The 13,078-nt window shown below is 46.8% G+C and overlaps 9 protein-coding genes across 9 annotated transcripts in view; all 9 read left to right on the plus strand.

Moving 5' to 3' along the window:
- The window catches only part of Pcdhga1 (protocadherin gamma subfamily A, 1), a 180,417-nt gene that overhangs the window by 70,635 nt on the left and 96,704 nt on the right, over window positions 1-13,078 (plus strand). The gene's annotated exons all lie outside the window — the stretch shown is intronic.
- Window positions 1-13,078, plus strand: part of Pcdhga2 (protocadherin gamma subfamily A, 2) — a 173,867-nt gene that overhangs the window by 64,085 nt on the left and 96,704 nt on the right. The gene's annotated exons all lie outside the window — the stretch shown is intronic.
- Pcdhga3 (protocadherin gamma subfamily A, 3) overlaps window positions 1-13,078 on the plus strand; it is a 168,673-nt gene that overhangs the window by 58,891 nt on the left and 96,704 nt on the right. The window lies entirely within an intron of this gene.
- Window positions 1-13,078, plus strand: part of Pcdhga4 (protocadherin gamma subfamily A, 4) — a 157,625-nt gene that overhangs the window by 47,843 nt on the left and 96,704 nt on the right. The window lies entirely within an intron of this gene.
- Window positions 1-13,078, plus strand: part of Pcdhgb2 (protocadherin gamma subfamily B, 2) — a 152,644-nt gene that overhangs the window by 42,862 nt on the left and 96,704 nt on the right. The window lies entirely within an intron of this gene.
- Pcdhga5 (protocadherin gamma subfamily A, 5) overlaps window positions 1-13,078 on the plus strand; it is a 148,112-nt gene that overhangs the window by 38,330 nt on the left and 96,704 nt on the right. The window lies entirely within an intron of this gene.
- The window catches only part of Pcdhga7 (protocadherin gamma subfamily A, 7), a 124,834-nt gene that overhangs the window by 15,052 nt on the left and 96,704 nt on the right, over window positions 1-13,078 (plus strand).
- Pcdhga8 (protocadherin gamma subfamily A, 8) overlaps window positions 1-13,078 on the plus strand; it is a 113,967-nt gene that overhangs the window by 4,185 nt on the left and 96,704 nt on the right.
- Pcdhga9 (protocadherin gamma subfamily A, 9) overlaps window positions 6,514-13,078 on the plus strand; it is a 103,269-nt gene continuing 96,704 nt past the window's right edge. The window contains 1 exon segment of the mRNA NM_001037158.1: window positions 6,514-9,118. Coding sequence (NP_001032235.1) covers window positions 6,698-9,118 — 2,421 coding nt within the window. The 5' untranslated portion in view covers window positions 6,514-6,697.

The raw sequence follows: 13,078 nt of genomic DNA on the forward strand, positions 1-13,078 counted from the left end.
TAGTAAGCACAAGGCCCTGGGTTCGGTCCTCAGCTCCGAAGGAAAAAAAAAATATTCTCTTTGTTTTTCTAATCACAATGCTAACATTACCAGGAAGAAAGGGTGTCTGAGGAATGGGACAATCTGCCCAAACACAAACAAATCATTTGCAACGGAACTGATGATTCCAAACACTGTGAAACAACATTGATTACCTAGTAATGTAGACAAATTATTGCAATAAATAAAAGAGTAACAGTAGTTTCAACATACCATAACCAACAAAGAAATGATTTGTGAAATTCATAATCTAGTAGACACCGAGGCAAGACTAATGGCACGTTAGTTGTTAAATTCTCATTCAAAAGGGTAACTAACACTTTGCTTTAAGAAAAAGTGCAGGGCACGTACGGTAACCAAAGAATGGACCATTATAATGTAGTTTTATATAAAAAAGTCAAAGCGACGCTTCAAGCATCTTGAAAGAATAAAAAAGGCATATAAAAGAGGTATTGAAATTTTGTTGCAAGATATGTGAATATTAAAATAAGACTTTGTAGTTATGCACAATTATATTATTGAGGGTGTGGAGAGGAAGGTACCAAACAGCAGAGGCTGCAGTTTCGTAGTGCGGTCTCTGGGCGCCGCTGTTGGCCTGACTGAAGAGACTGAAGCTCCACTTCTTGCGCAGCCGCAGAGCGCTTTCCAAGGCTTCCTTTCTCAGCCTTCTTTGCACCGCTTCTTTCCGAGCAAAAGAAGAATCCTTTCATGGACTAGAACTGGTACCAAAGTCCGTTTGGAGCCCGGAATATCCGCACCACGGAACTTCTTCATAACCCGGCGTCTCCAGGCTGGTGAGCAAGCAAAGGGGAGCAAAAAAGATGCGGGAGGGAGCTGCTGAGAGACGCCGGGGACACAGGCGGCCAATGCTCCTTCCCTTCCTGCTGCCTTTGTTCTGCCCCGCGCTCTCTGAGCAGATCCGTTACAAGATCCCCGAGGAAATGCCCACCGGCTCGGTAGTGGGAAACCTCGCCAAGGACCTGGGCTTCGGTGTCCAGGAGTTACCGACGCGAAAGCTACGCATCAGTTCTGAGAAGCCTTACTTCACTGTGAGCTCAGAGAGCGGGGAGTTGCTAGTGAGCAGCAGGCTGGACAGGGAGCAGATTTGCGGGAAGAAGCTGGTGTGTTCTCTGGAATTTGAGGCTGTTGCTGAAAATCCATTGAACTTTTATCACGTGAGCGTGGAGCTGGAGGACATTAATGACCACACACCAAAATTCGCGCACACATCTTTTGAATTGCAAATAAGTGAGTCTGCTCAACCGGGTACTCGGTTCATTTTAGAAGTAGCAGAAGATGCAGATATTGCCTTAAATTCCCTACAGAATTATAAGCTCTCTCTTAGCCCTAGTTTCTCGCTGGTGAATAAAGAAAAACAAGACGGTCGTAAATACCCGGAATTAGTATTGGAGAAAACTTTAGACCGCGAGCAACAGAGTTACTACCGATTAGTCCTGACAGCCTTAGACGGCGGGGATCCTCCCCTAAGTAGCACCACCGAGCTTCGGATCCAAGTCACTGATGCCAACGATAATCCCCCTGTGTTCGACCAGGAAGTATACAGAGTCCGCCTTCCGGAGAACGTGCCCCCAGGCACAACCGTAGCACGTGTGACAGCTACAGACAAGGATGAGGGCGTGAATTCGGAGATTACGTATTCCTTCCACAGAGCTGGGCAAGTGTTTGGCCTAAATTCGAATAGTGGAGAAATTACAACACAGAGAACACTGGATTTCGAAGAAACCAAAGAATATTCTATAGTAGTGGAAGCGCGGGATGGCGGAGGCCTGGTTGCCCAATGTACAGTTGAAATTAACATTCAAGATGAAAATGACAACAAGCCAGAAATTACAGTCCATTCTCTGTTAGAAACGATTCCAGAAAACGCACCTCCGGGAACACTGATATCTTTGATCAAAATACATGACAGAGATTCTGGGGAAAACGGGGAGGTTAATTGTCGACTAGACAGTGAGGCGCCCTTTAAAATTATCTCTTCTTCCAAAAACTCGTATAAGTTGGTGACAGATAGAACCTTAGACCGAGAACTGACTCCAGAATACAATGTCACCATTATGGCCACTGACGGGGGCAAGCCACCCCTTTCCTCCAGCACAAAAGTCACCCTACACGTTGGTGACGTCAATGACAACGCTCCGCTCTTCCACCAGGCCTCCTACTTGGTGTACATAGCCGAGAACAACCCTCCTGGAGCCTCCATCGCTCAAGTCAGTGCCTCCGACCCAGATTTGGGATCCAATGGTCATGTCTCCTACTCCATCATAGCCAGTGACCTGGAGCCTAAATCGCTGTGGTCCTATGTGACCGTGAACGCGCAGAGCGGAGTGGTGTTCGCCCAGCGCGCTTTCGACCACGAGCAGCTCCGCTCCTTCCAGCTGACCCTGCAGGCGCGCGACCAGGGATCGCCCGCGCTCAGCGCCAACGTGAGCATGCGCGTGCTGGTGGGCGACCGCAACGACAACGCGCCACGCCTGCTGTATCCGGCTCTCGAGCCCGACGGCTCTGCGCTCTTCGACATGGTTCCGCGCGCCGCCGAGCCTGGATACCTGGTCACCAAGGTGGTGGCTGTGGACGCTGACTCAGGACACAATGCTTGGCTGTCCTACCATGTGCTGCAGGCCAGCGACCCCGGGCTCTTTAGCCTAGGGCTGCGCACAGGCGAAGTGCGCACAGCGCGTGCCTTGGGCGAAAAGGACGCTGCGCGGCAGCGCCTGTTGGTTGGTGTTCGCGATGGTGGGCAGCCGCCCCTCTCAGCCACCGCCACGCTGCTTCTAGTATTCGCTGACAGCTTGCAGGAGGCCCTGCCAGACCTCAGTGACCGCTCATTGCCCCCTGATCCGCAAGCCGAGCTGCAGTTCTACTTGGTGGTGGCCTTGGCCTTGATTTCTGTGCTTTTCCTCCTGGCTGTGATTCTAGCCATTGCACTTCGACTGCGACACTCCTCCAGCCCCTCTGCCTGGAATTGCTTTCAGCCTGGATTTTGTTCTGAATCTAAACCGGTGGTTTTCCCCAATTATAGTGAGGGTACTTTGCCGTATTCCTATAATCTGTATGGTGCACATGCCGGAAAGACCGAGTGTAATTTCCTAAAATGTAGTGAGCCATTGAGTTCAGGACAAGGCCTTCTTTGCCCTGAGTCATCCGGGGCCTTGTTTCCACTTTGTGATTCCAGTGAGCCGACTTCCCACCCGGAGCCTCCGGTGAGTTCCATTTGAACCTTTTCTTCTTTCTCTCTTCCTGAACTACGCAAGCGTCTATGTTTACATAGCAATACAACACATTTTCAGGACTTGTGAGTCCTCTTTGATAAGTTAATGTGAAAGTTCTGTTTCCTTTCGTCAGTATAGTTTGGGCGAATTATGATATAAAATAAATTCCAGGAAAGAAATTAAAGGTTACAGAGTCACAGTGTAGTGGGTGTGCTGTTAGCCTCACAGCAAAACAAGTGCACAATTATTTCAAAGTGACTGAAATTTACCTGTTGATTCTCACTTTCTTGAGATAGTCTTCCTGTGTGTAGTATATAGGGTGGCCTTGATACATGACTCACAGGGTATCCCAGGCTGGCCTGGAAGTTATACTATGAGATTGGAGATGCTCCTGTCTCAGCCTCCTGGATGCTGGATTTCAGGTCTGGCATTAAATTTATCACTGAGCGATAGTGGCTCATGCCCATAATTCCAGCACTCAGGAGACAGAGCCAGGCCTCTGAGTTGGAAGCCAGCATGGTATAGAACAAGTTCCAGGACAGCCAGGGCCACACAGAGAAAGCCTGCATGAAGCTACTCCTTGGTCTCTTCATTGATTTTACTGACGGATTCCTTTCTTGCGTTTATTCCCCGTGGTTCTTATACTTACCGAACAGATTCATGACTAAAATGAATGTAAACTACTTTGTGTATTTGTGGAATGAAGAAGACTCGCTGAGTTCTTCAGACTCCACTAAGTCCAATCAGCTTTCAGGACTATGAAATCCTGAAGACAAGGAAAGACTGGGACACAGTGGTAGAGCTCAATCACATGATGCTCTAGGCCCTTAGTTTAATGCCCAGCACAGAAGGGGAAGCTGGGGAAAGAAGAGAAGAGAAGACTCTATCACTCCCATTTCATTTGTTCTGGTTCTTTTATTTTTGTGTGTGCATGAGTGTTTTGTTCGAATGTATGTCTGAACTTGCATGCCCAGTGCCCGAAGAGGCCAGAAAAGGAAGAGTGTTGGATCCCCTGGGCCTGGAGTTATAGGTTGATGTGAACCACCATGTAGGGCTTGGGAATTGAACCCAGGTCCTCTGAAAGACCAGTCGGTGCTCTTAACTGCTGAGTCATTTCTTCAGCGTTCCCTCTGGTTCTCCACATATAATCTTTGAAGAAAAAAGGATGAGGGGAAACCACTGGATTCATCATATTATCTGAAGCCACAAAGGTTTTCCAACCATCGTTGTAGTGGGGAATTCTGAGTCATTGCCTCATAAGGCAGAAGCTATGGTCAGGTGTGCACAGGAAACTCCCATTTTATACTACGTCTTTGCTTTGTTTCCTCTGACGGTAAAATACAGTAAACGGCATCTTTACACACAGATTTCTTCCTACACAACACCACTTGCCATTTACCTCTTAGTAGTAAACACTTGCTCTATATTTTGTGGTTATTTTTTTTCTGTAAATGATTACTTAAGTTTAAGTGACCTTAAGAATAAGAAGTGTGTGGGTATTTTAAAAATCACATGATTTCTTGCTTCTTTTCTTCTTGTCGTGGAAATTGAGCTCATAATCTCATGCATGCTAGGCAAGTTCTTTTCTACTGAGCCACATCCCTGCCCTTGAAACTTTGTGGGGATTGACGATGGAGCTCAGTGGTTGCCTAGAATACTGAGGTTCTAGATTCCATCTTCCCCCACCCTCTGAAGGACTGAAATGGAAACTTGCTTTTTTTTCTGAATATTAACTTTTATTTTCCCAATACTTGTACATGGGTCATGTATTCATGTCAAAAGCTAACCCCCGTGTGAATTAGTGGAAACGTTGACATAGTTACGTGACTGTGGAATTTGATATCTGAATCTGTCTGACATGGTGGCTGCACTGCACACCTTTGACCCAACACTTGGAAAGACAGGCAGGCAGGACCTCTCTGAGTTCCAGTACAGCCAGGGCTACACAGTGAGGCCCATTCTTGAAACACACACACACACACACACACACACCACCACCACCACCACCACCACCACCACAGAGAGAGAGAGAGAGAGAGAGAGAGAGAGAGAGAGAGAGAGGCCAACATAATCTTGTTGAGATTTTAACATTAGTAGATAAGGTAAGAAAATGTATAAATACTGTCCAAGTAGCGTTATGTGTATAACACCAAAGTTTTAAAGAAACCATGAACTTTATTGGATAAATCTTATGTCTTATGTGGATAATCGATCTATATATACTCATCAGTTTAATTATGAGTTATGCTTGATGGTATATGTCTTTAATCCCAGCACTCTGGAGGCATAGACAGGAGGAGCTCTGTAAATTTGAGGCCAGACTGGTCTATATAGCAGTTCAAGGCCAGCCAGAGCTACATAATGAGGCCCTGTCAGGAAAAAAATGGAATTAAATATAATTATGAAATGAACACACATATCATAAAGTATAAAGAAAATATGAATGTTCTATAAGCTCCAAACCAGTTATTTCTAAAAGTTATAAAGATATATTCAAAACAAAGCACCATAAAATGAAATTTTATATATATATATACGTGTGTGTGTGTGTGTGTGTGTGTGTGTGTGTGTGTGTGTGTGTGGAGAGAAAGAGAGAGAGAGGGAGAGAGAGAAGAAGGAGGAGGAGGAGGAGGGGGAGGAGGGGGAGGGGGAGGAGGGGGAGGGGGAGGAGGGGGAGGAGGGGGAGGAGGGGGAGGGGGAGGAGGAGGGGGAGGGGGAGGAGTACAAACCAAAATTCAAAACTGTTTGGAGAGTTAATACAGAAATATTCCACTTCATTTACAACTCAGATATCCACAAATGGTGGCTGCTTTTGAAGTACAAATGCAAGAAAATGCTTAGAAAATCTAAAATCACAATAAGTAGAGAGTACTAGTTTCTTTATCAATCATCTATAATCAATTATTGAAGGGGAGCACACGAGTAAAACCAAGCGCTCTGGTGGCTGAGGCAGGAGGGTGGCTTGAATACCAGCCTTCAAGACCAGCCTGAGCGCCTCCATTTTTGTAAAACATGTTCTCCAAAGGACAAAAGGTCAAAGAGGAAGAGAAAGGGTGAAGGAAGAAAGAAACGAAGGAAAGAAAGAATGGAGAAAATGGGAGGGAGAGAGGGGATTAGAGAAAGGAAGAGAAACAGGATAGAGCGAAGGAGGGAGATGTGATGTCTCAGGTGTAGTAACGACTTAGGGCTCTGAGCGCCGCTGTTCACCAACTGTAAGAAAAACTCCCCGCTCCATCCGGATTTTCCTGTCACACAAAGCTCTGCAGGTCCTACAAACTGGTTCCCGGACTATAGCAAAACTCAACCTTCTAACTTGGAACCCTCCTGCTTTCTCCTGAGGAATAAGTATCATCTGGCAGTTGGAAGAAGAAAAGAAGAGCCTAAGGAGTTAGCGAGCATTCTGAGAAAATTCCGTAGCGAAAGCAACAATGGCTGCCCCAGCCAGACGCCCGCACTGCACAAGACTGGTCCTCTTGTGTGCGCTGCTGGGGATGCTGTGGGAGGCCAGGGCCAGGCAGATCCACTATTCCGTGCCAGAAGAGACAGAAAAGGGCTATACAGTGGGAAACATCTCTAAGGACCTGGGACTGGAACCCCGTGAGCTGGCGGAGCGTGGAGTCCGCATCATCTCCAAAGGTAAGACCCAGTTTTTCTCTCTGAGCCCGCGGAGCGGTTGCTTGGTCACCGCAGGCCGGATAGACCGGGAGGAGCTGTGTGCTCGGATCGCTCCCTGCGTCCTAAGCTTTAAAGTCCTAGTTGAAGACAGAGTGAAACTTTATGGGGTAGAAGTAGAAGTGATTGATATCAATGACAATGCGCCAAAATTTGAAGCCGAAAATTTAGTCGTAAAAATCAGCGAAATCGCTGCCCCTGGAGCACGGTATCCACTCCCAGAAGCGGTTGACCCAGATGTGGGCATAAACTCCCTCCAGAGTTACCAGCTCAGCCCCAACCGGCACTTCTCTCTGGACATTCAGAGGGGAGACGACGGAACAATAAACCCAGAGCTGGTGCTGGAGCGCACCCTGGACCGAGAGGAAGAGCCCTCTCACCACCTGGTCCTCACCGCCTCCGATGGCGGCGACCCGCGCCGCTCCAGCACAGCGCTCATCCAGGTCACAGTGTTGGATACCAACGACAATGCCCCTGCTTTCGACCAACCGGTTTACCGCGTGAAAGTCCTCGAGAACGTGGCCCCGGGCACCCTGCTGCTCACAGTGAGAGCTAGCGACCCGGACGAGGGTGCCAATGGGAAGGTGACATACAAATTCCGGAAAATGAATGAAAAACAGTCGCTGTTATTCCATCTTCATGAAAACACGGGGGAAATGACAGTAGCGAAAACTCTGGACTATGAAGAATGCTCATTGTATGAAATGGAAATACAGGCTGAAGATGGCGGGGGACTGAAAGGGCGGACCAAAGTGGTAGTTACGGTAGAAGATGTAAATGACAACCGGCCGGAAGTGACCATTACATCTCTGTTTAGCCCAGTAAGGGAAGATGCGCCCCCAGGGACAGTAATCGTCCTTTTCAACGCTCATGACCAAGATTCTGGGAAGAATGGGCAAGTTGTCTGTTCCATCCAGGAGAACCCATCTTTTAAATTAGAAAACTCAGTAGACGATTACTATAGGTTGATGACAGCCCAGATTCTTGACCGAGAAAAGGCTTCTGAGTATAACATCACAGTGACAGCAACAGACAGGGGAACCCCATCCATGTCCACAGAGGTTCAGATCACCCTGTATGTGGCGGACATCAACGACAATCCGCCTGCCTTCTCTCAAACCTCCTACTCAGTCTATCTCCCTGAAAACAACCCCAGAGGCACCTCCATCTTCTCAGTTAGCGCCCATGATCCTGATGAAAATGAGAATGCGAAGGTTACTTACTCTTTGGTGGAAAACACCATCCAGGGGGCACCACTCACCTCCTACATCTCCATTAACTCTGACACCGGTGTGCTCTATGCTCTGCAATCCTTTGACTATGAGCAGTTTCGAAATCTGCAGATGCAGGTGAAGGCAAGCGACAGCGGGCATCCGCCACTCAGCAGTAATGCGTCCCTGTCTGTGTTTCTATTGGATCAGAATGACAATGCTCCCAAGATCCTCTATCCCTCCCTCCCGACTGATGGCTCCACTGGTGTAGAGCTGGCTCCCCGCTCTGCCGAGGCTGGGTATCTGGTGACCAAGGTGGTAGCAGTGGACGAAGACTCTGGACAGAACGCTTGGTTATCTTACCGCCTGCTCAAGGCTAGTGAGCCGGGACTTTTCACAGTGGGGCTCCGTTCAGGTGAAGTCCGCACAGCTCGCGCCCTGCTAGAGAGAGATGCACTCAAGCAAAGCCTCGTGGTAGCTGTGCAGGATCATGGCCAGCCCCCTCTTTCTGCTACGGTCACTCTCACAGTGGCTGTGGCAGACAGCATCCCCGACATCCTGGCTGACTTGAGCAGTATCAGCACTCCTGCAGACCCTGATTCCGATATTACTCTCTACCTGGTGGTAGCAGTTGCTGTGGTCTCCTGTGTCTTCCTACTCTTTGTACTGGTGCTGCTGGCACTTAGGCTACGGCGCTGGCATGCGTCGAGCCTGCTGCAGGATGCAATAGGTGGATCCACTGGGGTACCAACATCACATATTGTGGGTGTGCATGGGGTTCAGACTTTCCTACAAACCTATTCTCAAGAGTTTTCCCTCACACCTGACTCTGGGAAGAGCCACTTGATCTTCCCCCAGCCCAACTATGCCGACACGCTCATCAGCCAGGAGAGCTGTGGGAAAAGCGAGCCTCTGTGCAGCTCGGTTGAGTCCAAGTTTCCTATTGATGACACTCCCTTGGTTCCTGTGAGTTCTGGGTTTTTCCTTTATTATGATAATTTGCTCTTAGTCTTGTGTAAGTTGATATTTACATATCTGTAACCATTCAAGTTTTCACTGAGTCTAAGCTTCGCCCACAACATGGTCGGACGCACTGAGATGACTCTCACTCAGTTTTCATTGCCTTGCATGGAGGGGGCTGTTCAGATAGAGTGCCTTGGTTGGTTACAGTGGTTCTCTACAATCTCTACAGCTTCTGTTCTTTTCCTGAGATGAATTGATCGTTATTCCCAAAGCCACTCGTAGCTCTTGCTCCTAAAATAGTTTCTAGAGTGATGCTTTTGTAGGGGTGAACCAAAAAGTTCCCCTTCCTTAGGGAAACAACTGAAAACCTCCACATTTCTGTTTCTAGGACAGGAAAATATCTCAATGAACTATTGCTTTCCCAGACCCTAAGTTTGTAGAAACTATTTGGGTTTAAAGATCTTTTTTTGAGGAGGAGCCAAACTTCAGCTACCATTTCCAAACCCCAGTAAAGCTTTTGTTCTTTCAATGGTGAAAATGGTAGCATCCATTATGATAATAGCGTTAAAGGCTTGGGTTTCCTGATGCTATAGTATCAAGCTATGAAAACTAGTTTAACACTCTTCTTTCAAATGTAGGCTTGCACCAGAGAAGTCGCTAATATGGATAATCAAAATGTTGGCTCCAGTTCAATTCTCCAATCTCTGGGAGTAGAAATGAACCTGAACATGGGGTGTAAGTTAGAAATTATTCTCAGGGCATGCAGGAAGAGGTTCTAAAAAGATTTCCCTGAATTCTAGCTATTAGGGAAAAGATATATTACTTAGATTTTAAACATAGTGTCAGCATTCAAGTAACAGATGACGTATAGGAGAGAGAATGCTTGAAAATACTCCTTGGAGAGGGGAGCATTGCTCAGTGACAGAGTCATGTGTGAGACCGGGTTCAACCTGTGTCTGAAAAAGAAAAGGAAAGAGAAGAAACTTGCAAATTTCTATCTACGGCCTGATGTGGTGGTGCACGCCTTTAATCCCAGCACTAAGGAGGCAGAGGCAGGCAGATCTCTGAGATCAAGGCCAGCCTGGTCTACAAAGTGAGTCCCAGACAGCCAGGGTTATGTAGAGAGACCTTGTCTATAAAAGTTTTTTTCCTATTGTAAGCGTATGTTGCATAGATGCATTGATGATGCTGGCGCTTCTATAGATGTAGAGAATTGTGACCTTAATATGGAGTTTTAAATGTCTAGATGTTGATATTAAGGTATATCCTGGGTATATAATATAATACATAGACATTTTAATCTCTTCAAGCATTCTTCCAGTACTACGATGGACCTCGTGGAAGAGGAGTTGTGCACGGCTCCTGGTTCAATCTGCAGCACCTTAGGAAAAAAGCAAAAGAAATTATTCTCTCTTACTTAAGCTGATAGGAAAAAGTAAGAAATCTTTAGGGATCTTATTTTTTAATGACATGAATTTTTTAAAAATTTCTCTTCTGAAGAGCCATATCTATATTCAAATTGCAATTTAAAAGCATGTTAATTTGGGGAAAAGAATAACAGCATATATACTCATGGTGTATGTATCTATGATGTGGTAAGTAGGTAACAGTTATCACAAAACATCACTTCTCTTTTCAATGGTTTTACTGTATCAGTTATGACATTTCCACACTTGTGTGTAGTGAGCTTCAATCACACTTACATTGCCACCTCCTGCTTCCACCCCTTCCCACTCTTCCCAACTAGCCCTGCTCCTACTTGAGGTCCTGTGTTTCTTATTAGAGTTGTTTGCAGAGGCACAGTGAAGATATTTTGGTTCGGTTTGGTTTGGCTGGCTTTTTGATTCAGGGTCTCTGTCATTGTGCCTCCCAGGCTACTCTCGTGCTTGCAGACAAATGATTCCTCACCCAACTGTTCTTTAGTTTAAAAACACAACACAGGTAAGTACACTGATGACCGGGAAGAGTATTGCAAGTGATCAGCCCGACTGCTCTTAGACTCTGTGTGTGGACAACAGATTCTAGAATATAACTAGGCCGAAAAATGAAAGTACTGGTATTTCTGTCTAGTTTTTTTTAAAGAAATGCTAAATGGCTCTGCGTGTTTTAGATTTTCTCCTCAATAACCAGAAAGCTCAGTATACACTAAACAAAGAATTTTCCTTATCCTTATCACTGTTGTTGAAGTTATTTGGTCTGATCTGTATGTGAAGATTCACAACATAATACATAATATTCCATGGTGTGGTATGTTTCCAATTTATGAATAATTTTATTTAAAATTTTTAATATATAAATATCCACTGTAGTCCCACTGTGCGATTAAAATGTGAGGCTATTTCATAACCCAAGCAATACATACATTTTGGGGCAGGATTTCCAAACATGATAGACTGCAATTCCACACATAGCCTCTGGGCGCCGCTGTCGGCCAGTGCAGAGCAAGCTCCTCTGCCCGGATCCCTCAGTCTCTAAGCTGCAATTTCCTGCGCAGAAACGAATACACACCAAGGGGAACTCTCACTCACACAGACTAAGACACCGATTCCTGGCACCAAACCGGGGTCCCGCTGTCCGGGGCCAAACGGACCTCCATCTCGGTAGGCTGCTCTTTCTCCTACTGTGAAGAACCGAAGATCTACCCAGAACCCGAGCCAGAAATGGGAGGGAGCAGCGCGCGGAGGCAGCGCCCCGGCCGCCCGCAGGTACTGTTTACCCTGCTGCTGCCTTTGTTCTGTCCCGCGCTGGGCCAGCCCGTCCGCTACTCCATCCCTGAGGAGCTGGACCGCGGTTCGGTAGTGGGGAACCTCGCTAAGGATCTGGGGCTCAGTGTCCTGGAAGTGTCGGCTAGGAAGCTGCGGGTTAGCGCTGAGAAGATGCACTTCAGCGTGGATTCCGAGAGGGGGGACTTACTGGTGAAGGACCGCATAGACCGCGAGCAGATATGCAAAGGGAGGAGAAGGTGTGAGCTACAGTTGGAAGCCGTGCTGGAAAACCCTTTAAACATTTTTCATGTGGTTGTGGAGATTGAAGATGTTAATGATCACGCTCCTCAATTCGAGAAGAAAGAAATGCGCTTGGAAATCTTAGAATCTGTGTCGGTTGGTACACGAATACCCCTTGAGCCTGCCACTGACCCCGACATAAATTTGAATTCAATTAAAGATTACCAGATAAGCCCCAACTCTTACTTCTCATTAATGGTTAGAGTTAATCCTGATGGTGGCAAAACCCCAGAGTTGTCTCTGGAGAAGCTCCTAGATAGGGAAGAACAGAGGTCTCATCGCTTGATACTGACTGCCTTGGATGGAGGAGACCCGCCCCGCAGTGCTACCACTCAGATAGAAATATCTGTAAAGGACATCAATGACAACCCTCCAGTGTTCAGCAAAGAGGAATATAAGACCAGTATTAGTGAGAATCTGTCCCCAGGATCATCTGTGTTGCAAGTGACAGCCACTGATGAGGATGAGGGTGTCAACTCTGAGATACGGTACTACTTTCGGAGCACTGCCCAGAGCACACGACACGTGTTCTCACTAGATGAGAAAACAGGCGTGATCAAGAATAACCAGTCGTTGGATTTTGAAGACATAGAGAGGTACACCATGGAAGTGGAAGCGAAGGATGGCGGTGGTCTCTCTTCACAGTGCAAAGTCATCATAGAAGTACTAGATGAAAACGACAACAGTCCGGAAATAACCATCACCTCCCTTTCTGATCATATCTTGGAGAATTCTCCTCCAGGAGTGGTGGTTGCCCTCTTCAAGACGAGAGATCGGGATTTCGGAGGAAACGGAGAAGTTACGTGTGATATAGGCAAAGACTTGCCTTTCAAGATCCAGGCTTCTTCTAGCAACTACTACAAGTTAGTAACCGATGGAGCCATAGACCGAGAGCAGAACCCACAGTATAATGTCACCATCTCCGCCACGGACAAAGGCAAGCCAGCCCTCTCTTCCA

The sequence above is a fragment of the Rattus norvegicus genome, chromosome 18 (genome assembly GCF_021556685.1).
Source record: "Rattus norvegicus strain SHRSP/BbbUtx chromosome 18, alternate assembly SHRSP_T2T, whole genome shotgun sequence".
Lineage (NCBI taxonomy): Eukaryota > Metazoa > Chordata > Mammalia > Rodentia > Muridae > Rattus > Rattus norvegicus.